This window comes from Gobius niger (assembly GCF_951799975.1).
Source record: "Gobius niger genome assembly, chromosome: 21".
Lineage (NCBI taxonomy): Eukaryota > Metazoa > Chordata > Actinopteri > Gobiiformes > Gobiidae > Gobius > Gobius niger.
The window spans coordinates 18,060,909-18,087,432 of NC_136872.1; the positions used below are offsets into that span (position 1 = coordinate 18,060,909).

Sequence of the window (26,524 nt, forward strand, 5' to 3'; positions counted from 1 at the left end):
TTTTTCTTCCTACAGACCAAGGTTTTCTGCGGAGCTGGGGTGGCGGTGGGTATGGGGGAAATAAAATTTCTAGTTTGTCCTGTCAGAACTTGAAAATTATGATTCATGCAGTCCTTATACTTGAAGAGTGTTGTGGTGCTAGGCTAGTGCATGTCTATGGTAACTAGTAGCCTGAATTAAAAAACAGTCTGACCCAAGCACAGTGCACCTGAGGCAAATCACTTATAACACCAGACTACCCATATAAATGTCTGTGTTGACTGAATAATTTTTTTAATATGACCATTTTGCAATTAAAAGAACTTGTATTTGAGCAGCATCAGCTTCCTGGTTGTAGCTACGCAGCGGATCTGCTCGGTTACCGGATCTACAGTAGTTTGTTTACCTGCGGTCAGCATTACGACACGTGGAATTCACAGAGGAGCTTCTACAAATCAGATATGGCTGCGTTTGAAAGGACGACCCCATGATTTTAAAGAGGTTTTTAATGCAGGCTACTAGTTGCCATAGACATGCACTAGCCTAGCACTAGCCTAGCACCACTAAACTCCTCAAATACAAGGACTCCATGAATAAAAAAAAAATATATATATATCCCCAGAAATCAACAACACTCTGGATAACTAGGAAATGAGGCACTGTATTAAAAAGCCTGAAATATCCCTTTAATGCATCATGAGAAAAAGGGGAGATCCAACAAGTACTTTCTAAGCCAAGCACTGGCGCAACTTAACCCAAGTGGATTTGCAGGGCCAGGCTCCTCCACACTGTTATGCAAAACTGTGACTTTTAAAAACCTGTTTAAGAAAACAATAAGTACAGAAAGTACGGTAAAAAAGTACAATCATTGATGTCCACCTTTCTTCAACCCCTCACCTGTTTCTGCTCCTCTCCCAGACTGTCCCACATAGACGCCACGATTTTGGACACCTCCCCAAACGTGGCGTTGGGGTTCTGTCCTTTGATGGCGGCCTGTGTGTCTTTGAAGAAAAGAGCGTAGGCCGAGACCGGTTTCTTGGGCTTGTTGGGGTCTTTTGGGGCTTTTTTGTTGACGTTTTTACGGGGTCCGTTTCCCGCTTTCCGTCCCGGGCCGGGGGAGACGGTCGCGGCGTGGGCAGACACGTGGGCATCGGACAGAGAGGGGTCCAGAGAGATGACCCCCGGGGAGACGGCGAGAGAGACCGGAGACTCCACTAAGACGGACTGAAAGGCAAGAGAGGGAGTCGGTTACTACTAAGACGGACAAAATGTACATGCCGCCATCTTTATTTCAATCCTCACCCTGAAGTCGTCCATGTCGTCGTCCTGGAGGGAGCTGGTGGGGGAGGCGGTGGCGGACAGGGGGTTTTCGGGCGTCTGAGGCCTCTGCAGTATGGGTCCGCCCCCCAAGCCGAGACCCAGGTGAGTGCTCAGCTCCGATTGGTCGATGGTGGTCAGCTGACTGGAGCCCAGCAGCCCTTGGCTCATGTCGCCGAGAGGGACGTCGATGGTGACCGGAGACGAGCTGCTGAACTGAGAGCCCATGGGGTGACCGAGATCCTGGGAACACAGGGAAGAACCATTAGGCGACCAAAGTTCCCAATCACCTCCACTACAACTGTAAACATGTAGAGGCTGTTTCTTTTACACTGGTAACTTAGTGCATACATTTGACCTTTTAGTGACACAGCGGTCAGCAGGGCGCCTTTACTTTCCTTCACAGTGGCCTCTAAGATGCTCCAGATCAATTGTTTTTAGAGTTTCTGGTAGGTTGTCATGGCTGATGGACCCTCACACCAGAAAACCAACAAAACAATTGATCCTGTAGCGTTGTAGAGACCACTGTGATGGAAAGCAAACGCGCCATGCTGAAATTTCATACAACCATTGGGTCACAAAAAGGTCTACTACACACAAATGTTTCTTTATAGCATAAAAAGTTCCATATTGCACCTTTAACGACACTTAGTTTGCGATACTTGTCATCCAGAACCAGGTTTGCATCATTTATTTGAGGCTAAACAACCAAGTAATACCGCCTTTGCTCTGCCCGATCCCGTCAGATCTCGGGAGCTAAGCAGGGTAGGGCTTGGTCGGTACTCGGATGGGAGATCGTTTGGTAACATCAGGAAGTTGGTGGTGGCACCGACTGGTTGCCTCGCTTCCGTCAGTCTACCCCAGGGTAGCTGTTGCTACAATAGAAGCTTACCACCACCAAGTATGGAGGGATTATTTAATGCTGTTCCTGGACAAACAGCATCAAAACCTGGTCTCTAAAAATATATTAAAAAATTATGTCCCTGCTTTTGATACATATACAGTGAGAACCATATGTTTACACTCCAAAAAAGACACATTTGCATTTTTTCTCACTGTCAGACATGAAGCCACTATCAACCTTTATTTTTCTTAGGTCAATTAGAATTTAAAAAATAATTTCCATTTGTCAAATTCCAGAAGAATCACATTTCACATTTTTGATAAAAACAATTCTAGCTGACTTAAGGAAATGACAAACACATGACGAAAACGCAACAAACAGTGACGAAAAAGCCACAAAAAAAGTATTTCGAGTCCACACAATATCAAACACTCACCATCCCGAGCGTGGCCCCCAACAGCGAGCTCCCCGCCGACTGGTTCATGACGCCCAGACTGAGGTGCTCCAGGCCCTGCCCCGAGGAGTTCACGAAGGTCGAGGCGAATGACGGGTCGTCCCCCTCCACCACGGAGTTCTCCGGGACGACCACGCTGCCGGAGGCTCCCGGGTCGGCCAGCTCCCCGAAATGAGACACCACATCGGACACGGACAGAGGGGTGTCGGGGTCCAGCGAGATGGGAGGGATCTCGAACTCCTCATCGCCCAGACTGGGAGTGTGGAAGGTCTGGGGAGGACAGGAGTGAAGATTAAACAAAACACAGAGTTCACATTACAGTAACAGTAACCATGGTGTAATCATAGCCCCATAACAGTTTTTAGACGCTTGACAACTCCAGAAAAAGTACAATATGGAATCAACAACAACAGGTCGACCGTTATGGGTTTTTCTAAGGCTGTTTCTTGGGGATTTTTATTGGCGAATGCACCGATTTTTCAAAATATCTGGTCCATAGTTATGCAAAAACAAATACTTGGCCGCTTCAGCCATGGTTAGTTTTATTTTATTTCATTACTTTAAACTTTTTTCACAGAGAACCCCATATAGACATGTAGAGATATGGAGGGCCACAGATCAATGCATTCAAACATTCATCTTGGTGTATTTAAGAGGTTTAAACCGTGCCCTACACCTTTATTTAGGCTTGGAGCCATACTGCTAGCTCTGTCTCACAATAAATGCTACTTTTTGAGGTTTTAGTTGTGTGGAATTATTAAGATTGCAGTAAAAATGACCATCTCTGGTGATGAGTGCCAAGAAGCCTGCGAGGGCCACCAAAGATTGGTCTAAGGGCCGCGTTTGGACCCCGGGCCGTACTTTGGACTGCCTGCTTTAGGTGATTAAATCATAGTTTCTGTCCCAGTCTTGATTAGTTACCGTTAGCATTAGCATACTGTTGCTAACCGCTGCATTTTAAAGGGGCTAGACGCAAGCTGGCCATTTTATACTCACTACTGCCACCTCAGGTCATACGTGTAACTGCAGCTTCTATATTTTAAGTAACAACTTTGAGTGACAGTGCAGGATTTTAGAGGCAGTTGTGGTGAACAGGTCTGGGCTCATTCTACACCTTAGGACGCTGCAAAATTTCCAAATATCGGCCCGATATATTGGCCGGCCTCTAAAAAAACTAACATTTTTGCCTGAACTAGGATCCAGAGGCTAAAACAAACCGACACATCCGCTCATATTTTCCAGTCAGTTCTTTCTGACAAAACAAACGCCCACAGTTTTGTTTGTCTTGAGTAAACTGTGGTTCAAACAGTGCAAGACCAGCGTTAACCTTTTAGACTTCCAAGAAAGCGTTACTGCAGCGCTCCAAGAATGTTACATTATTAACTATTGCTGGGACTAAACCTGATTTTTTGGGTTTTGTCCTCCTTCAGGGTAGTGTAAACGGAAGACATTTGTCATAATGAAAGTGTTTTTCCCACAAATTGTCTGTCCGTGAACATTACAACTTCATCGTGTGAGGAATATGAGGAGCATTAAGAAAACATACAGTATAGAAATATTTAACACGGTTCTGCAGGTTCGTAGTATAGATTTTTAACTATAGACCTGACACGTTAGAAATTCTGGTTTGTCAAGTCACATCCGAAAGCAATTAACAGCACAACTGCTACAACACGTTCCCACAGTCGAACCCATTCTTTAGTGAACAACTGCAGACAGAGGATAAACCCCTCTGCCTTTAAGATCATCAAATATCTATGGCTATTCTACGCTGGCAACTATTGATCAAAATGCAGATGTTTAGGTTTGGATTAATGGCTGATATATTAATCATGCCCGGGCCAATCCACATGAAACAAAAACTAGTACAAAGTTCAATGCCTTTTCCCGTCAGCACTTACAAATGAAGATCCACCGATTTTCTAATAATAGCGTCCAAAACAGTTGACAAAAAGCTTGATGTTGGCTGGTTGAAAGGACGGTCGTTCGAGCAAGTTAAGCCATATTTTGTAATAACACCACATTATGTAATAACTGTTCAAAATGTAATACTTCATTGTGTAATAAAATCGCATTTTGTAATAAACTCTCAACTCATTTTATGCCGGACACGATCAAGCGGTTAGTAATGCTTTGTTAGATACTTCATTCATCCATTTACACAGTTTACGAATATTTGCTAACATTAATAAGCCTCTAAACATAGACAATCACAATTTAGCAGCTTAGAAATAAGTTACAAATGATGAGGGAAGCTTCGTGGATGAAATTATTAAGTATTTAGTATCAAATGCCATGAAATAAAATGAATTACTATTTAGGCTTTGATAGTGAACAGTCATAAAGTGTTACCGCACAATTGATCGCATTATATAATAAGTTATTGCAACATCAGAAAAGTATTACAAAATGTGGTTTTAGTAACACAAAGAAGTGGAAATTTTACTACATTTTGAACTCTACAAGCATGAGATTATAAAGGACCTAATCTGTGATAAATGATGCCTTACATGTGAGATTATGACATTATTTAACTGTAGAACATGAACCCATTGATACTAACATTGTTTTCCTTATTCCTTTCTGATAGGGATGCACCGATCCAGCTTTTTTGATACCGATACCGGGTTATGAACATCTGCCGATACCCGATATTTACTGATACTAAGAGATTTTCTTAGTGTCTTTCTCTGAGTGAAACATTTATTAACACTTTTTTCCATTTTAAGATCAATAAAGTCAGATTTTATTGTCATGATATTCCGGATCAATTATCAATTATATCGAATACACTCAAACATTTAACTCACTGGATTTTTCTAACCAAATATCCTTGAGTAAATAACAGGCTTTAGTTTACATTAATAGAGTTCGGGAATGTGACGTCATATCGCTAAGCATTATGGGATTAGCAGCAATTGTAAAGGAGATTTAAACATTTAAAATACTGGAGTTATTGTTCACATTAAAACACTAGCTGCTGAGTTACTGCTGCTAAATACATCTAACGGACTTGTTCCACTGCTTTTTTCTCCACTTTTTATACTGTTTTTAGCTAATGTTAGTCTATGGAAATGTATGCTAACAGCTGCAAAGATGGCGGATCTCCATGGTAACTGTGGAATTTCTCAAACTCTAAACAACTCACATGAAATGATCTGATCATTACAAATATGTTAAATCAGTTATTTCTTAAGCTAAAACACAAACACTTGGCTTCAGCGGTGGTTTATTTTATTTTATTAGGCCACTTTATGTATTTCCATGTTAGTTTCTGTCCCAGCCTTGATTAGTGCTAACGCTAGCTTTAGCACACTGATGCTAACCGCGGCATTTTGCGCAGCGATCAAAAATGTGTTCGCGGAGATCGAAACTGACTCAGCGATTGGATTCTCCTGGTTCTTAGCTTTCCAATGACATGCAGCATGCCCATATTCACTAAGATTTAGGTGGTAAAAGTTATGTTTTTAAGGCGATGAGAGCCAAAACTGGTTTCGGTTCAATATCTGATATTTGTAGCCATTACCCGATATCGTAGTATCGACTCCGATATCGGATACCAGTATCGTATCGGTGCATCCCTACATTCTGATACGTAAATTGTCATAATGCATGGCTTAAAATTATCAAAATTGTATCCAAAATATCGGCAGAACTATAGAGTTCGGGAATTCCAGTTACCATGGAGATCCGCCATCTTTGCAGCTGTTAGTATACATTTCCATTGACTAACCTTAGCTACAGTATAAAACGTGGAGAAAAAAGCCTCCGTTAGCTGCTGAGTTACTGCTAAATACATCTAACTCACTGTGGTGTCCAAGTGTTTTAATGTGAACAATAAATCCAGTATTTTAACTTTTAAAATCTCCATTAGTTTTCAATTGCTGCTAATCCCATAATGCTTAGCGATATGACATTACATTCCCGAACTCTATATCCGTCGGTAGTTGCTACTCGGCTCTGGAAGCATCATCATTAGTCGAATTAGTGATTTGCAGTGAGTTGCAGCTCTAAAAAGATGTAGAAATGGTTCATACTCCACCAGAGGGTCCCGCGAGGCTGAAGAGGTCAATGGTTTTAGTGGCGCACTAAAACCGAGATGTGAGTAAAGTCAGTACAAGCAAAAGTGAAAAAAAAAAAAGTCTGATTAGAAACAGCTTTAATGTCTGGGGCAGCGGCTGATGGAACTAGCACTCGGGCTCGGTTGTGTAAAAGGAGCTTATTATCCATCAAAGTTTTAAGTGTGGTCGTGTAAATTGAAAAGTAACAACATACAAACACCAAAAACAAGTGCATGCCCCTGATATTAAAGCTGGGGTATCCTTCGCCTAGTCTAATAAATGCAACTACAAGCAGCAAGAGTAAAAAATAAAAACAGCAACAGCTCTGACTACATAGCAGAAGAACACAGGGAAAGAGGACTAAAGGGAAATCCACAACTATATCTTTATAACACACTGCATATTATGGAAACACTTTGGGATAAATTTATTATAATCTGAAGTTAAAAAGTTTTGATGCAAAATATTGGAGGGATTTAACCTGCTAACCCTCACCTGAACCGAGCACTTTCCCCCCAGGTTTTCATCATCCAAAAGGTTTCTTAAAAAAAGCGTCAAAATAGCATCAAAACAAGACTAAAATGTGGATAAAAAACACGACAAAAAAATATCAAAAAAGGGACAAGAGCGATACAAAAATTGGAAAAAAAAGTGTCAAATGTGACAAAAACACCACAAAAGAGCAACAAAAAAGCAACGGAAAAAAGTGGCAAAAACAGGAACAAAAAAGCTACAAAAAAGAGGCAAATCTTCGATGAAAAAGTTGTCCAAACAAAAAAGCCACAAAAGAACAACAAAAATGTGGCAACAATGCAAGGAAAAAGATCTGTTTCGATTTTGTAGGTCTAAGCTTTCAAATGAGGTGCTACACTGGCCTACAGGCTGTAACCTTTTAGATTTGGGTAAAGCTGAACTGGAGAAAATGCACTCGGTTTAGGGCGCGGGTTAAGAAGTTAATATATAGGTGCCCCCAATATAATATACAGGGGGCAGGTATATGGGTATTATCAATATGTAGATTTTCTGAAGGACTTAAATGAAAGATGGCAGGGAAATGGATCTACTCACTGCCTGTGGGTATTATTAATGGTCAAGTTCAACAATAATAGATAAAGGAATACTGGGTCCTACTCCTATCTGAGAAAGGGGCATTGTCATACTATACAATACTGAAAACAGATAATTGTCAGTGAGGTGTTTGCAGTGTTGCATTTACTTGTATGTAGCTATGTGGATGTACCTCTGAGGAGGACAGGAAGTGGTGTCCCGACCCGGAAATGGACAAGTAGTTGTCACTGCCTCCGGGAAACTGGAAAAATAAACAAAACAAACGTGAGATTAGCAGCAGCACAATTTACAGCGCGTTATTTTATCACATCAGTCGGCTTTGTGGCCAATCAGAGTGACGCTGATGTGTAGCATTCAGGTTAGTCAAAAAAGTACACCTGGCATTAGAGGTGGGCAATATATCGTCTGCATGATGGTATCGAAATTGCTGTTTGGAAGATATGCACATTTATTTAGTTTACTTCCAATGTAAAGAAATGTTGGAAATTAGGAATAAATTGAGGACAATAAAAGAAAATGGGAGAAACAAAAAAATGGAACAAAAAAAATAAAATATGGCCATGGTTCTCCACCGGAAAAAGGTGGCTTCCCCTCTTCAGGTCGGTGGGGAGCCTCAAGCGGAGGAGTTCAAGTATCTCGGGATCTTGTTCACGAGTGAGGGACGGATGGAGCGTGAGATCGACAGACGGATCGGTGCGGCGTCAGCAGTGATGCGGTCGCTGTATCGGTCTGTCGTGGTGAAGAGGGAGCTGAGTCGGGGCAAAGCTCTCGATTTACCGATCGATCTACGTTCCCACCCTCACCTATGGTCATGAGATTTGGGTCATGACCGAAAGGACAAGATCGCGGATACAAGCTGTCGAAATGAGCTTCCTTCGCAGGGTGGCTGGGCGCACCCTTCGAGATCAGGTGAGGAGCTCGGAGTAGAGTCGCTTCTCCTTCACGTCGAAAGGAGCAGCTGAGGTGGCTCGGGCATCTGTTCTGGATGCCTCCTGGTCGCCTCTCTCTGGAGGTTTTCCAGGCATGTCCTAGTGGGACAAGGCCTCGTGGAAGGTCCAGGACTTGCAGGAGGGACTATGTCTCCGAGCTGGCCTGGTGTCGCCTCGGGGTCCCCCCAGAACAGCTGGAGGAGGTGTGTGTGGAACGGGAAGTCTGGGCATCTCTGCTCCTCCCCGACCCGGCCCCGGAAAAAGCAGAAGGAAATGGATGGATGGAAAAATAAAATAGGGAAAACATGGGAAGAATTTGGGGGAAAAAACGTGAAAGAGAAGGGAAAAAATAGTAGGGCCGAAATTGGGGGGAAAAATTGAGGGAGAAATTGAGAAAAAATGTGTTTCTGCCTTTTTGTAGTATGTTGAGGACAATCTTTTTTTTTTTACTGACAAAGCAATGTAGATTAAGATGCAGAACATTTTTGCACATATCTGATGGTGTCAGCAAAAATATCGCTTCATCGTTATCGAAAAAGTCACCAAAAATATGAATTATTGTCAATATCGCCCAGCCCTACTCGACATGTCATATAGAAGCATATTCAGAAACACTTAGGAGCACACGATGTAGCCATATAATGTAAGATGCTTTGTATAGAACAAATGAAATATTGACATGCTCATAATAATGACCATTGAGGAAATGGAAATGCTTTTGTCCAAATGTGTAACAGATTACGTCAAAAGGTAGTTCCAAAACTGAGTAGTGTTCACCATTTTATACGAAAGATAACATCATGTAACACATTTGGCAATCTTGTGAGTCCACCAAAGCTAATTTCAATATTTGGCTAAGTATCACACGCACGTGGCACATCCCACTTCAAAAGGGTTGATACTGCACAATATTGAACAATGCCAACTTCAAGCATCGCAATATTAGACCTTGCAATGAATGAATGAACGTCCCTTTGACATGCACACAACCTGCTAGTAACTTGGCTTTTCTACAAAAACCATATACGTGCCAAGACAGACAGACAGAGACAGACAGACGTCAGCCCTCGAAATATCTCTCGAGTTGACAGAGCAGCCCACAGGCGACGGTGCGTTTCATTTCAATCACATGGACGGACGGGGCACATGCAGCGCGAGGCAACAACTCAAGACCATTTGCCCCCCATTCATTCACGCACACGCGCACAGAGCAATGAAAAGTCACCTTGTTGTCCGTGTCAAATCCATTAAAGGTCTGTGGGTCCAAAAACTCGGCATCGTTTTGAGTTCCGTCCGTGAGGTCAGAGTAAAAATTCAAATCCATCTTTTGTTCCGATTCATAAAATGTCACAAAAATATAGAAACGATTGGCGTGTGAGGCTTAGAAAAAACAAGATCGCTTGGTATAGTCTTGACGGAGGAGATTTGGCAGGTAAAAAAGCAGATGTTGTCTTCCTGGCACGACTAGAGCTGCATGTGTAGGCAAGCGACCGCTCCAAAAATAGCCATGGATCTGCGCTATCGGGGTGTCAGGGCGCACACTACACGGCCCGCGTGGATGTCATCTCGCATGCTAATATGTTTTGTTGACACACGCAATAGTACACGGCGTGATGGTCCCGAGCGCGACCTAGTATCGCCTCACTACTCGTTACGGCTTTGACGCAAGGCTGCAGCCCCCGAGCCAGTCTGTCTGTCGCAGCTAAACGGCGTCATCCGACCAGACCAATGATGACACGAAGACATGTAGAAACGTGCAGAAATACGGTGATTTAAGACGAGTTTCCTGCGGGGTGTCTAAAGGGAGAAATGAGCGTTGTAAATCCCAGTTCTGGCTCGTGTTGGGTCGGGTCAGGCCGCTCAGTGGAGCCCGGAGACACGGATAAACTGCCGTGCGTAAAGCTTGCGTCAAAACAACATGAAAAGAGACAAGCGCGCCTTCAAAATAAAAGTTTCACTTGGTCGATGAGCATTGGATTCAGTGATTGAATCATTGCGGACTAGAACAGATAACACCAAGGTTAATACATTAAAGGCCTTGTACCTGATTGTCTTTTCTTGTAATGGGAAGACATTTATTTTGTCTTCCAGTAGTAAAAGTGGACATTTGTGCATCTATTTATAGTATATAAGTATAATAAGTATATTTGATCACTTGTGAACAAGCAACAACGCCTCCCTCAGGAGGTGTTCCAGGCATGTCCTATTGGGACAAGGCCTCATGCCCCAGGACACGCTGGTGGGACTATGTCTCAGAGCTGGCCTGGTGTCACCTTTGGGTCCCCCCAGAACAGCTGGAGGAGGTGTGCGTGGATCGGGAAGTCTGGGCATCTCTGCTGAGACGGCTGCCTCTGCGCCCCCGCCCCGGGGAAGCGGAAGAAGTGGATGGATGGATTGTAAACAAGCAGATTTACACGTGACAGTAAATCTCTGATTTATATGGAGCCTGCCAGGGGACACATGGATGAGATTTTTCTTAAAAGGGGGAAATTATGTCGGGATCTCGACTTACTAAGTTGGGGACACGAGATAGTAACTCGTTCGAGATAATTAGCTCACGGCCCGAGATAATTCACTTGAGGGAACGAAATAGTAGCCTCGGTGGCTGAACACCTGCGCACTGCACAGCAATCCACCTGCAAAGAGCCTATTGATACTTCAGGTGAAGAGGATTTTTATTGTTTCTGCAAATTCAAAGAAACATCTCAGTGTCCTAAATTGACTGAAAAAAGACCCAGCAAGACAAACACTTGAAGTCCTTGTATCGGAGTCCTGGGTTGAAATAGAGCTTAATTTGCTCATTAGTCGTCATGTTGTTGTCGTGGATGCTGCTTGAGCTGGACCACATCACCCGACTTCATTCAGCCCCAACTTATTAACTCGGGCCCAAGTTTATATCTCTCCCCTTTGAAAAAAAAATCTCATCCATGTCCCCTGGCGGCTCCCTAGATTTAAAAGTTTAGAAAGTTGTGAAATATTCTTACAAACTCATCCCTGTGAAGAATTTGGGCGTTAGAAATGCAAAATAAAAGTTATGAACGTAAGTAATGGTTTGGGACCGCAGTTGACAGTTTATACTTTCATTGCTATATCTCAGGTACAGGGCCTTTAAAATGTGACATGAAAAAAATCTAGACAATTTTCAAAACAAAAGGACAAAAGCATGTACAACGTCAACAACACACTATATCTAATGATTACATCTGGTAAAAGTCAATTAATGCAAATATTTGAATGTTTCTGCCAAATTTTCAACAATATTCGGCACATAGCCTACTACATAATCAAGAGTCAATCTCGTTCTAGCGCTATTTGAAGCTTGCAGATAGACAGATCTTTATTGCTCTTGTTGAATTACTGTTGAAGGTAGGAGATTTAAGCCTTTTTTGTAAATCATTCATAACACGAGCCCTTTGAGAAAGCGCATCCTGCAAACTTTCTTTGAATGACAGCCCCGCTTTTACTTTGAAAACAGCTGCCTGTACCTCTTCCTGTCATTCAATCCCCACAAAAAGAAAAAAAAGGGTAAAAATCAAGTTGATTTATTACAACGTGCTCCCGGTTACGGTTAACACTAACCCCAACACCCAGGGCAAATACGGTAGCGTTACAAACCAGTTTCCTAGCCCATGAAGATACTACTCATAATTCAGCTTCGAAAAAGTAATGTTTAAGTAATGTTTCAATGAAAACGGATTAGTACCACGAAATAATAAATCATATTTGAGCCATCATTTAACAATAAAGTAGTGTCAAAGAGAAAAGTGAAATAGAAAATAGGTCAGGCCATTAATCCGCTCGGAACAGGCCATTATTGTTGAGAGTGACAGCTAAGAGCTCGTGTTCAAATCACGTAACGACTATTGTGATTGTTTTACTTTGTGCCGGGGGTGTTGCTAACTACTCTTACCTCCATGTTCACCGCCAAAAGTGATTAAATTTGTGTTTTTATTCCACTTTTTTTGAACTGAACTTCATCCAAGAAAACATCACAACATGGCACCGACTTCCTGTACGGACAAGCGGAAGTGACGACATGACGTAAGAGCGGCGTCAGCGGATCAGAGAAAATTACGAGAACAAACAAAAATAAAATTAATTAATTAAAGGGATAAATTAATAAATAATACTAATAGTCAAAACCTTCGAATGATTATGTAGCTTTAGAAAATTTGTTTGTGTTTTAATTAGATTTTACTGGTGGTTAGGGCTGGGTACCGTTCATAGACATATTAACCGTTAAATTTTTCCCGATACCTAAACAAAAATATTTGTAGATAATGGTGTAAAAAATAACGGGAGAAATGGGGATAAAAATGGGGGGGGTAAATAAAGAAAATATTAGTAATAAAAATGATGGGGAAAAATTGGGGAAACAAGAAAAAGTGGGGACAAAACTGGGAGAAATAGGGCAAACATTGGGCAATTTTTTTTTGGGAAATTGGGGGAAAAACATATATTGGGGGAAAAATGCGTGAATAGAAAGCTGAAACAACCAAGTCACTTCCTTTAGAGCTGTCACTGGACCAACACCATCACAACTTTTGGTTCCCACTTCCAATACTTTCCTTTTTTTCAGATACCGGTGTAGAACCTAAACACCATACTGGTATCGTTCAACATAGCCCTACTGGTGATGTTAAGTATTTCTAGCCAAAGACCCAAACCAGCCCTAGAGCAGAATGAAAAGACACGTGTCGATGAGGTGGTGGATAAAGGGTCTTGCCAAATGACACAAAGGTAGAATGATCAGCACGAACCACTTTTCACATGTGTTTTCACCATTTAGGCAAGGCAAGGCATCATGATGGAATGAAAACCAAAACCAAAGTCTTTCAAAACCGCTTTATTTCTCCCACATTTTTTCAAGCAAGTTTTTGTGATCCTTTTTTATAATAACGCAATTAAAAAAAGATACAACTTGGGATTGTTCCAAGCTCTATGTACAAGCAAGACAAATATAATGCGCGTCTCCCTGCACGGGGCATAACACTGTGGTAGAAAAAAGGAAACGACAACATTGAAAGCGTTTAAAGTGAAAATACATTGAAAAAGCTCTTTACTTTAGCGACTTTTAGCTTGTAAGCGTGGACAAAGAGCGGACTCTCTCGCGTAAAATAGGACAAATTGAATAGAAGCTTGCACGCAGCCACTATTAGCACACAAAAAGGATGAGGACGCCATGTTGTATAGCGGGGCAGATAAAGCAAAATAAAATCCTTTGCTTTGTGAGGTACAAGGGTCATATTTGGATGGAATGCTTTCAATTCTCTTAAGGAAGAATTCAAGCCAAATATAGTGCTTGTATATCATAAAGGGAATAATCTGGCTTGATCTGCCCCACTAATACTGAATCGGGAAAACACTGAAACATGGCACATACATCCGCATCCGCACACACATTTCTGTAGCAGTTCGGGCATGCAGCAATGGTCTGGTCTTTCTCTACTGACGGCCCAACTTACAAAAACAATACAGTGTCATTCCTCCTATATCCACATGCAGTCCTTTAGGGCCCAGTTTATGGCACAAAACGCAGAAAACCTCTGCCGTCTTCCTCCTTTCAAAGATGTTTTTTTTGCTGTGTAGCTCGTGTTAATCTGCTTAGTTTTTGTAATTAACGTGCAAGTATCAAAGACGAATGATCTAATAAATGATGCGTTGAATGTCTGGGTTTAAAAAAATAAAATAAAAATACCGGTAGTCAGATGGTAGAAAGTTCAACATAAAAAATGTCTAGTTTCCTTTAAAAAAAAAAAAAAACTTAAACATTCAAATACACTGTGAAGGTTTAATTTAAATAATAGATAACACATGTATAAAATTTGGGATTAAAAGCTAATCTAAATGCACTCATGATAATTATTGATCGATAATAACAAATTTAAGGATGTTACTACATTGTTTAGAAGAAAGTGCATCATGCTTGAGCAACTTTTCATCCATATTATGCAAGTCAATAAATATGTAGTGCAATGATTGTTTGGAAAATATAATTGCGAATAATGTGCTTTTTAAAAATTAAACATATGTGGGTAGCACTTTTTATAGCATGTGTAATAATGCGGTAATTGTGGTAACTGCATGGAAACAAGTACACACTTCAGACCATAATTGCCAAAAGTAATCTATCTTTGCCAAATTGAGATTTTAATTTAATCTCTTCAGCATTTTAGGTGAAGACTATGTATGTATGTGTATGCACTTACGCCATGATCATTTTAACTCACAATGTCCCAGACCGAGAGTTAAAACAATCAAATGACAACTCTCTATATACATGCGTTTCCAATGACATCACGCATAGTTCCGGCCGACATTTTGAATACTGAAGTAGCATTACATGTAACAATATCTCTACTCAGGATGAAAATGAAAAGACAACTGAGTGGCATTTTTATGTACTCGTAATCATTGCTCAAGAAGATAACAGTTAAAACATGGCCCCAGAGACGCATGTTTATGTGAAGAAACCAGTGAGTCAAGCTGCTCAAGACGTTAGCATGCTACCGGTTAGCAACTGTCAATGACTTCAACACAACAAACACATGTGTGGCTCACATCTCTAAACACTGAGGCTCTGACCTCTGTCACATGTTGTAGCCAAGGTTTGGAGTGTGGTTCAGGGCTTTCTCTTGGAGAGGCTTATCGTGTTGAAGCTAAATGCTAACCGGTAGCATGCTAACGGTCTTGAGCAGCTTGACTCACTGCCTGTGTTTTAACTCATCTTCTTGAGCAATGATTACGAGTAAAAAAAAATGTCACTGTCAATCAATTGTCTTTCATTTTCATCCTAGTAGTAGTAGAGACATTGTTTCTTGTTGTAGTACTGCAAAATTCTACTTCGGAATTGAAAATGGCCGCCAAAACAAAAGTCAAACATGATCTGGAGATTTGTAATTTGTGCCTGTTCTCCCTAGTCACCATGCAACTTCCATCCTATTTCCATGTTTTTTTTTACTGTGTTGTAAAGTAAAGTGCTACCCATTTGTGCAATAATCATAAAAAGGAGATAAGTGTTTTGTAGTGTACTAAGGTCCATTTCCTTCTATGGTGCCCTTAAAAATCCAAATATCAAATTAAAAGTCAGACCTACATCTTGAACTCAACATAAAAAGCTCTTTAAAAATGACATCCTTCCATTTCCCCCCAGTTTGAGTGAGTCTTTGTGATAAATACATTCTATACAAACCCTGAGTCTGGACTGGGCCTGTTTCACTCAAAAGGTCCACTGTCCCAAAAAAAACAGTCGGGTCCTTTCTCCAACACCAAGGTCCTTCATGTGGATAACTCTCACACACTCAAACGTACAATGAACTTTCTCGACAGTCGCTGAATGAGAATGAAACGGTGACAATCGCAGCCCGTTTCGTGGTCCTTATTGGGATATTTTTGCACATTTAACTTGCAAAAATCATGTTTAGTTTTATGACATTCCAGTCACACATTTTTTTTTTACACATTTTTTTGCACATACTGGTCCTTTCATACCTAGAATAGACATGGAAAACACGTGTGGCAACTGAATGGTAAAAATATCCCTGAAAAGGACGTGAAAACGGGCTGCACGACTGCCTTAACTCTGGAAACAAGAACAGAGAGACAACATTTTGAGGCCTGACCGGCTTCGGCCAATCACGAGCCGTCTTTAGGTCCACACCCCCGGCTCGCGGCTTCACGGGCGACTGGCACAAACCAAACTCTTCATTTCAGCGGTTCGTTCAGGAGTAAATAGTGATGACTTCGCTGCCTCCGCCTCGGACCAACAGCACTCGCTCCAGACCCTCCGTCAGCACCTCCAGGAACTCCATGTCTGGGTTAAAAGTTAAGGGAAGTTTAATCTCTTATTCTAGATTACACGACATTGTTGTGCAGTAATAACATAACACATGGCTAGACTGTATCCTTACTCATACAGGATTATCGTGTAATTAAATATAATGAAGGCAACATCGATTCTAAATATATTTAACCTCTTAACCCCCACATTTTCTCCAGTTTGGTATTACCCAAATTTAAAAAAAAATCATAAAATGAGACAAATCCAAAGATAAAAACGCAACAAACGGCTACAAAGAGCAACAAAGGAAGTGACAAAAAAATGAAAAAGACCAACGACTGACTGACCATTTACCACATGCCTATAATGTGTTGTTAATTTCCTGATCTCTTATTATGTCAGTGCCCTCTGCTGGACAGATGTGGAATTCTTTCTCTTTTTTTTTAAAGTTGCCCCCTAGTGGCTGGAATGAGCAAACTGGTTATTTCACACATGCTCAGGAAGTCAGGGGCCAGATTGACATGTCTGCACTAGCCTAAAGACTCTCGTCCAGAAGCTTTACGATTTGGGTAAAGCTGAACTGGAGAAAATGAACTCTGTAAAGCAAATACTGTTTTGGAAGCGTTGCATAGGCCGGTCATGATAACAGAATTTGAAGTTTGATATATTGAAGCAGGAAAATATCGGGATAAACAATAATTATTGAGGACCACTTGATGCAAAACCGTACTTTTTTTTTTTTTTTTTAGTATACCTTGTTTATAAGTAAGTATTGACATATCATTAACACACGATGAAACACATTTACTTCAGGAAAATTGTTCAAGTATTACAAAAATAGGATAAAAATCAAGGAAAAATGTAAATAAATGTATTGACGATAATCATTGAGCCAAAAAAAATCTTGTTTTTCTGTCATTTATTGGACGATAAGTACATATCGTAATCATGACGGGCCTAGTGCAGCACCACCCTGTTGTCATCCCCGTTCATCAGAAAAGTTTAGAAAATAAATCCCAGAGACACAAACAAAACCTGGCCCCGGAGAGTCAGCGCTCGTTACAAGAACGGAAAAAAAGGATCACAGTCGTCATTCAGTGTCATTATATGCCCGTCATTACCGGAAAATCAGTATAAATAACAATAAAGGATACAGTTTTCGTCTCCCTCTGCGTTCCTGGGCGGACCGGGCATGTTCAGCAGCACGAGCCGAGCATCGTGGGATTTATTCACGATGACCTCGTTGAGTTTCACCGCTGTGTGCATCCGCCGGACATTTGAGTGGTCCCTGGAAGAGAATAGTAAGAGTAAGTCCTTCATCTGGGTGTGCAAGCATGGCCTCTTAAGTAGTTTGGCGGCCCAGTAGGTATGTGAATAAAAAAACATCTCTTATGATCTACTTACAATTCTGAACAATCCAAAATTCACCAATGAAAGACCAACATCAGATACATTTATATTCATTTCACTTTAAAGGGACTATAGGGAGTTTAAAAATGTTAAAATTATGTATTTTTCTCCACCTACATGTTCAGTAGGTGCAGTTACAAATATGGCCTGAGGTGGCAGTAATGAGTATAAAATGGCGAACTTGCAGTGCCCCTTTAAAGGAATATTTCAGGATTTTTGACATAGGGCCTCATTTCCTAGTTATCCAGAGTGTTGCTGATTTCTGGAAATACTTTTTTTGTAATTCAAGCAGTTCTTATGTTTGAAGATTTTCGTTGCGCTAGGCTAATGCAAGGCTAGCACATTTCTACGATGTCAGCTAGCCTGCATTAAAAACTGTCTGACCCGCTCCACTGTGCACCTGAGGCAAATCACTTATAACGCCAGACTAACCATATAAATGTCTGTGTCGATAGAGTAATTTTAACCATTTTGCATTTAAAATATCTTATAATTAAGCAGCATCAGCATCGTCATTGTATAAGCTACGCAGTGGCGGAGTGATCTGCTAGAAAATAGTCCCTCAAAGTGCGATCATTTATGTGATGCAAGGTCAGTTATATTCCAAAAATTACTCTATCGACACAGACATATATACGGTTAGTCTGGTGTTATAAGTGATTTGCCTCAGGTGCACTGTGGAGCGGGTCAGACTGTTTTTAATGCAGGCTAGCTGATACCATAGACATGCGCTAGCCTTGCATTAGCCTAGCGCAACGAAACTCTTCAAATATAAGAACTGCTTGAATTACAAAAAAAGTATCTCCAGAAATCAGCAACACTGGAACTAGGAAATGAGGCCCTATGTCAAAAATCCTGAAATATCCCTTTAAGGTAAAATATTCTTGAGCAAGGACATCTAATCAAAATGTTAAGTTACAACAGACGAATCTCAAAAAATTCATCAAAGGCCCTTCAGTAAAGTTAAAGCACATGCATATAATGGTGTGGGGGCGTGTCTTTGAACTGAACTCACGGCCTGATACTCAGCATGTCCCTGAAGCCCTCTGGAGTGGAGCAGCCCGAGTGCGTGGCTCTGTAGTGGGACGCCTTCTCTTTGGTCCAGGTCATCTGCACTCGCCGGTGGTGCTCGGTGCTGCCCCCCGTTGGCGCCGCCCGGTCGCGCTCGTTTCCGTCCGTGTCGTCGTCGTCGTCCGAACCGATGCTCGTCAAACGCAGCATCGAGTTACGGTCCTTCACCAGCTGAGCCTGTGGAGACACAAGCGGGACGACAAACGTTTACAATGAAACGAGGGTCATTTGGAACATGGGACTTTAGGCGAGAAACTGAATGGGAAACATAGTCAAGTTCAGAGATATTCCATTTGAAACTTTTGAAAATACTGTGCATTAGGGCCCGACAGATCTGGATTTTTGGGGTCCGATACCGCAGCGGTATATAGATGGTCCCGAGTTCGATTCCTTCCTGGACAGAGCCTTTCTGTGTGGGGTTTACATGTTCTCCCCGTGTATGCGTAGGTTTCCCCGGGTACTCCTGTTGCCCCATCACTAAAAACATGTACAATAGGCCAGGATGAATGAGAATGTGTATCAGAGAGCTGTAGGACAACGGCAGCAAATTAGCCCGCGGCAACAATCCTGACAAAATAAATAAATAAAACAAAAATATCTGCCGATAACCGATATATAGGCTGATATTTTAAGTAATTTAATTTTAATGTAATTTTTTGTAACACTTTATTTTACACTACCCTTGATACATTGTGCCTGCCACATTAAAGGGGCTAGATGCAAGTTAGCCATTTTATACTCACTACTGCCATCTCAGGTCATACGTGTAACTGCAGCTTCTATATTAAGCTCGTGCATGACGGCAATTCGGCAAAACACCTTAGTGAGTGACAGTGCAAGATTTTAGAGGCAGTTGTGGTGAACAGGTCTGAGCTCATTCTACACATTAGGACATTGTTGGAACATGTAGGGGGAGGAAAATACTTAATTTTAACATTTTCAAACTCTGTATAGTCAAACAAGTAAAGCTAAGTAAAACATATACTAATACACATTATTCCATTGTATATGTACTGCATAGGCACAAGGTATTACAAAATTGTTACAGAGCACATTACATTGTACTTAATGTGGCAGGTACAATGTATCAAGGGTAGAGTAAAATAAAGTGCTACCATTGTTTTATCTCTCAAATAGTTTATGGATTATTAATATGAATTATAAAAGTAAACGTTTAAATCATAGAAATATACTACTAATACTAATGCTAATACTAATATACTAATACTGAAATATATCCATTAGAGGTCGACCGATATAGTTTTTTTCTAAGGCCAATGCCGATCTGCACTGCTGATATTTTTGGCCAAAAATGTCTGGTCTGTACTCCTGTATATGATACTATTGAACTGTGACAGCAGGGGGCGCTGTATGAGGGGCATAGGGCTGATTTACTCAGGAAGTTCATGTTTAGTAGTTACTTAGAGAGATTCCCAAAAAAATCAGCCGTCTCTATCTCTTATGGTTCAGCAATGATAAGCAAAAGTCTACAACATAGATTATATATAAAATAGGTGTTCAAACTTGTGATCGATTTTCCTGGCAATTCCTGGCAGTTTCTCCGCCCCCTGAGGTCGAGGAAGTAATGGTAGGGCTCAACTTAAAGCTCTCATTGAGCGCTTTCCAATAGAAACGGGAATGTCTTTTTTATCCACAAATATTGGAAATTGTTCCCCTTGTGTGTTTCAAGGGGCACAACAAACTTGGCTCTACAGTAGATACGGATTTAGGAGACAAATTCAGTCGACCGCTTTCACATTTCTCTGGGGAAAACCTTTTCTACCTGCGAGGGCTCGGTCTCCATGTACCTTTCTCATTCCTTTGTAGATGTTTGGGTGCTTCCCCGTCCTGTACCTGGGGGGGACATACACCTGAACACAACACAAGGCAATCTGAGCTAGTTACTCTACTCCATTCTACTGGGGGCGTTTTCTATTTGGAGACTGAACCAGGGAGCTAAAGCTAAAAAAGAAAGTATCTAAGAAACTTACATGGAAACTTACATCGTCAAAGCTCCAACGAACTCGCTAAGAAAACCGACGCAAAAGATTATCCGCTTATTATCTCTTATGGTTAAAACTTACAAACAACACAACACATCAGTGAACATAAACAACAGAGGCACGGAGGGTAAAGTGTCTTGCCCGAGGACACAACAAACCTAAATGAATGAATTTTGGTTGCTCATATTCAAAGCATCACTCTCCACACAAGATCCAAATAACCACACCCACCCTATATACTATGTCAACAAAACTAAATAACACGAAAACAAACTTTTTACATCAAATTCTATTACAATATAACTGTTTGCGATTCTTCATTTGACAAATTCAGTACACATTCATAATCACACATAATCACATAATTAATATGAAATCCCACGTCACTGTTTTTTTTTAAAACTTTGACAGAATTTATTGACTTAAAGGGATATTTCAGGATTTTTGACATAAGGCCTCATTTCCTAGTTATCCAGAGTGTTGCTGATTTCTGGAGATATTTTTTTTTGTAATTCATGCAGTTCATATATTCGAAGAGTTACGTGGCGCTAGGCTAGTGCTAGGCTAGCGCATTTCTACGATATCAGCTAACCTGCATTAAAAACAGTCTGACCCGCTCCACAGTGCACCTGAGGGAAATCACGTATAACGCCAGACTAACCATATAAATGTCTGTTTCAATAGAATAATTTGAACCATTTTGCAATTAAAAGAACTTATATTTGAACAGCATCAGCTTCGTGGTTGTATAAGCTCAGCAGCGGCGGAGTGATCTGCTAGAAAATAGTCCCTCAAAATGCGATGATTCATGTGATGCAACGTCAGTTATATTCCAAAAATTATTCTATCGACACAGACGTTTGGTTAATCTGGCGTTAAAAGAGATTTGCCTCAGGTGCTCTGTGGAGCGGGTCAGACTGTTTTTAATGCAGGCTAGCTGATACCATAGAAATGCCTAGAAATAGCCTAGCACAAGCCTAGCGCCAAGCAACTTCCAATTTCCACACTCAAAACGCTCAAACAGTTTCTCGGAAATTGCATTTCTCGAACACCTAATGGGAGCTACTTACTTACGGTGCTCACCTCTTTCTCCCGGTCCGATTTGGAAAGCCTCATTTGTCGGAGCATTTGCGACCTCTGCTCCATCATCAGCGTCCGCTCATACGTGTACGCGCTGATGTCGCTGTTGTGCTGAAGACGAAACAAAGACGTTATAATGAAAGTTCATCTCAAATAAAAGGTGATTTACGTCTCACCATCTCCACGACCTCGACTTCCGCCTCGATCCGAAGGTGGTACAGAAACGTTGCCAGGTCTTTCTTCATTTGGATCGAATTGTCCTCCATTTGAGCCACAGTGAAAATCCTCATCGCACATTTTCTCCACACCTGACGCCACAAGGCAATGTTAGAGCATGTGGGCCATCGTCATACAGAATTCACTTCTTAAGATTTGCAAATATTTCATCGAACAGAGGAAAGCGATTTAGATTTAACAAAGGGTCAAAAAGGCGACAAAAATACAACAAAAAAGTGAGAAAAACATAAAAAAGCAAGCAAGGGAAAAACAAACAAAAAAGAAAAATGTGACAAAAAAGTAACAAAAATATGACAAAAATAGTAAAAAATGAGACGAAAAAGTAACAAAAATGTGACAAAAAATAGTAAAAAATGAGACGAAAAAGCAACAAAAATGTGTCGAAAATGTGACGACAATGAAACAAAAATGTGATAAAAAAGTAACAAAAATGTGACAAAAAAGTAACAAAAATTTGACAAAAAAGTAACAAAAATGTGACGAAAATGTGATAAAAAAGTAACAAAAATGTGATGAAAAAATAACAAAAATGCAACAAAAGAGCGATGAAAACTAAACTTTCAAAAATTGATGGCAGCAATGAGGAAAGAAATTCCTTTATATCAGTTTTGTGGGTCTTCAAATGTTGTGTTACTCTGGCCTATAGGCTGTGGGCTCCAGTCAAGATTTGGGTAAAACCAAACTGGAGAAAATACACTCAGTTAAGGCCTTGACTTTTTGTTTTGGATGGTCTTTCTTTTTAACACACGGCAGAAATCCTGTTGTACATATTTATACTCCCAAACAAAACCCTATGGTACACACACAAACTACTCAACTCAGAAACATTTCAAACATTCATGAATAAAGTTGGCCATGACATCGACAGCCATTCAAAAGCGAAACCTCGTCGTACCTTGTGCTGTTTGAGCAGAAAAGGCAGCAGCATGAGCATCCCTCCGTCGTGAACGATCCACCACACGTCGATGTAGCCCTCGGTGCACGGCTCGCTGTTGCTGGGAAACAGGGAGATGTTTTTGGGCACGAGCAGAGCCAAGTGAGCCGCCGTGGTCACCCGCACCGTGTCTGCAACGAGACAGGGGGCGCTGTTAGACTCGGACTCGCGGTGAAGTCAGGGTTCAGGTTTTCGGTCTTAAAGGACTCACTGATGAAGGTCTTCCAGGACTGCGGGTCTTCGCTCTGCCTCCAGGCGTGAGGCCAGCCCATCACCACCGTGTTGGGCTTCATCCCGCCCAGACCGCTGGACTGGATCATGTGACTGATGCCGTCGCGAGGCTTCTGAGCCACGATGCACTGCACGAAGCCTTTCACTCGCTCCTTCTCCATCAGGTGCTTCAGAGTCTGACACAAACGAGAGATATCGGATTTAATGCCAATGCTACAGACTCCTTAAGGTGTTTGCATCGCCAATTAGCTGAACTAAAACCTATCTGATAATATATTGTGGTTCTTTGGCTCTGCAAATGCTAAAATCTGAAATAATCAGAATGATTCCGATAATGTACCAAGTGCCCTGGGTCCTTGATCTTTTTACAGGCGTCACTATTGTTCTAATTAACACGCTGTGGTCTGGGATTGGTACATGGGGAAGAAAATGGTATCTCACCAACCCACAAAAATTCCATATTTTTTCCTATACAGCCACTCCCAAAGTCCCCCTTATCGGACCGAAAATCTCTTGGCAGCATAATTTACTCTAAAGTCACAAAAGGAATCTGTTATTACTTTACAGCCAAAATCACACATAAAGCAACATCTAATAATGATTGTCGGCTACATACTGTTTAAAGTTGTAATTTTTTGCAAATAAATGTGTTTTTCCTTTAAAAATCTACTTTTTTGTAGACAAGCTTTAGGGGCTGCCTCTGAGACCCACCAGGGGGCCGGGACCGCACTTTAGGAACCACTGCAGTAGAGGTTAACAAGATGGCTGACAAATTTCATATGTAGATTAGTGAAGCAGACACAACTCTTGGATTTGAAATATAAACGTAAACAAATAGGTACCAATCCCACTCACATTAAGCAGTACTGAACTTCTCCCTTCATTAAAAGACCAGGGGCTGAACCTTCTGATATTTTCAGGATTTCTAAACCTATTACACCAGGTATTTGATCTCTGAAGTGTGTTTCTTTCTCAATCTTCTTCAGGACCAGAGATTCAATGCTGGAGGTCCGGATTAAGCCCTCAGGCCTGACATTGCTTGTGCCTAACCCTGCAATAAAGGTCACGTATATAACTAAACTACTTCTATAAACGTGGAACAGAAATGTGCCATCATCTACTTTATATTTCCTAGTGTGTCAAGGAGATTCAAAAGCTTCAATCATGAAAAAAATCTAATCTAATGTCACCTGCTCAGCGGCGAGAGCCTCCCCGTAGCTCTGGAGAAAGTTCCCGGACGCCACTGTTCCCACGATGGTCAGGCCTTTCCCCGCTTTGAGCTGACTCGCAAACGTCAACAGGCGCGGAGACTTGACGTGGGCGTCTTCATCCAGCTTCAGCAGCACCAGCAGCTGCGGTCTGAGGACACGGGAGAAAGACTTTACATTTATATCTGAGACAAGTTTGAGAGCAGATTTAGTGTGGCCCAGGGTAAATATCAACAAAGTGATGGAACAAGATCCAAATTTGGGATACGGTACATTTTCACAGCACAGTACAAAAGTGATATTCTAAACCAAAGAAGCCTTTAGAAAAACAACAAAAGTTTTACAACTAAAATGAAAGGATTTTTATAGTCATATTAATGCCCAAAACAAATCTATATATTTATTAGTTCTAAAGGTTTGCGAAAATTATATTAAAAGAGGAATTGAGGTAATTTTAGATTTTTGGACCCTACGAGCAACTTCAGAGTCAAAAATTCAGTAATTAAATCCGATATGGAGATTTTTTTTTGTATTTTTGCTGAACTTATGGGGTAAAAATTAGAGCAGTGTGATTATTTTCAAAGATATATAGACTTAAAAACCTACAAAACTGAGCTTGCGTTTGTGCTTCATTTGTCACGTTTCACTTTATTTAAATCACGTTTCTAAAACTTTTTTGCCGCCATTTTGTTATAACTTTTTTGTCACTCTTTGGTTGCATTTTTGTCGCTTTTTTGTCATGTTTTCTAAACGGTTCTGCTGCTTTTTAATTGCAAGCCAGTACAGCATGTGGCATCATCTGTGAAATGTAGTAACTACCTCCAGTTTTTAGTGTGCGGCGGTCCCTCCTCCAGCCTCAAGAGGGCGTAGCGAGCCGCGCTCAGGGACAGGCCTCTGATGCCGTCGCCCCACTCCTTCTCCGCCCTGAATCACACAGAACACTTTAAAATCAGTCCAAAAATGACAGATATTTTTATACACAGCTCCTGATCTGACCACACGTGACTTTTACTGTAACTTGTAGTCCTCACCCGTGATACTCGATGTACTTGTAGATCATGCTGGCGATCACCATGGCGACGATGGCGTAGTACCAGGACGAGATGAACATGAGCGCGAGGCAGATCGTCATGCCCAAGAACGACAATGACCTGAAGGCGACAAAATAAGTCATCAATCTACACATATGGACCCTTTAATTGTTTGTAAACATTCCACGCTTAGCTGGAGGCAGGAAGGTAGATTCCTATCTATTTCCATTGGAGCTGTTGTCATAGTAACGATAAACAAATGTTTAAAGGGGGGGTATTATGCAAAATCGACTTTTTCAAGCTTTACATCATGTTATTATGTCTTTCCCTCATTAAAAACATGCCTGAAGTGTTGCCTTGGCACATTCACGTATTTTTGAGTAATCTGTCATCTCTGATGGCAGCAATTTTAGGAATAGTTTTGCCTGAGTCCTCCTAGGAACGCCCCCACCTCCCGGAGACGCCTCCGAGCTTTGGTCACCAGCCGAGTAACCAACCACTGCTCCTCAGCAGAACCCCCTCCCCACTGATGCCACAGACAGCGTGTGGAGGGGGCGTGTCTGAAAGGGTCAGAGGTTCAGAGGCCTATTTCAAGACATTCACTACAGCCATTTTGAGAGAGACATTTTATACAAGGCAGTTATTCTAATTTACTGCATTTACAGACCAACAGAAGGTTTGGTCATCATTGTAGTGTGCTATAGACTGGTGCTATGTGATTGAAAAAAGCATAATACTATAATTTAACTGTTTTTGGAAATATCAAATAAACCTTATTTTATCGTCTCAAATGTCATTCTCTTGGTCTTGCACCTTAAAGCAGTACTAAGTAACTCTTCCCCCTAGAGGCCATTAGTGCAACTGCAGGTGTAGTAGCAAGTTACGAT

The 26,524-nt window shown here is 41.2% G+C and overlaps 2 protein-coding genes across 12 annotated transcripts in view; both read right to left on the minus strand.

Moving 5' to 3' along the window:
- Positions 1-12,669, minus strand: part of tox4b (TOX high mobility group box family member 4 b) — a 206,392-nt gene extending 193,723 nt beyond the window's left edge. For 2 of the 9 annotated variants that reach the window (XM_079579901.1, XM_079579902.1), the window contains exons 1-7: positions 12,563-12,665; positions 9,878-9,976; positions 7,872-7,964; positions 6,632-6,682; positions 2,577-2,864; positions 1,282-1,539; positions 877-1,203 (exon numbers count right to left, since the gene is read on the minus strand). In XM_079579901.1, the coding sequence (XP_079436027.1) occupies positions 877-1,203; positions 1,282-1,539; positions 2,577-2,864; positions 6,632-6,682; positions 7,872-7,964; positions 9,878-9,976; positions 12,563-12,568 (1,122 nt within the window). In that variant the 5' untranslated portion in view covers positions 12,569-12,665. Of the gene's footprint in view, positions 1-876; positions 1,204-1,281; positions 1,540-2,576; positions 2,865-6,631; positions 6,683-7,871; positions 7,965-9,877; positions 9,977-12,562 lie in introns of all 9 variants that reach the window. The other 7 variants (XM_079579903.1, XM_079579907.1, XM_079579906.1 and 4 more) reach the window with 7 other exon arrangements.
- A 3,490-nt stretch (positions 12,670-16,159) lies between these two features.
- The window catches only part of slc12a6 (solute carrier family 12 member 6), a 41,028-nt gene continuing 30,663 nt past the window's right edge, over positions 16,160-26,524 (minus strand). Inside the window, exons 16-25 of one of the 3 annotated variants that reach the window (XM_079579872.1) lie at positions 25,638-25,757; positions 25,426-25,530; positions 24,589-24,757; positions 23,379-23,574; positions 23,129-23,298; positions 22,173-22,304; positions 22,000-22,107; positions 18,858-19,090; positions 17,587-17,720; positions 16,160-16,465 (exon numbers count right to left, since the gene is read on the minus strand). In XM_079579872.1, the coding sequence (XP_079435998.1) occupies positions 16,374-16,465; positions 17,587-17,720; positions 18,858-19,090; positions 22,000-22,107; positions 22,173-22,304; positions 23,129-23,298; positions 23,379-23,574; positions 24,589-24,757; positions 25,426-25,530; positions 25,638-25,757 (1,459 nt within the window). In that variant the 3' untranslated portion in view covers positions 16,160-16,373. Of the gene's footprint in view, positions 16,466-17,586; positions 17,721-18,857; positions 19,091-21,986; positions 22,108-22,172; positions 22,305-23,128; positions 23,299-23,378; positions 23,575-24,588; positions 24,758-25,425; positions 25,531-25,637; positions 25,758-26,524 lie in introns of those variants that run through there. The other 2 variants (XM_079579871.1, XM_079579873.1) reach the window with 2 other exon arrangements.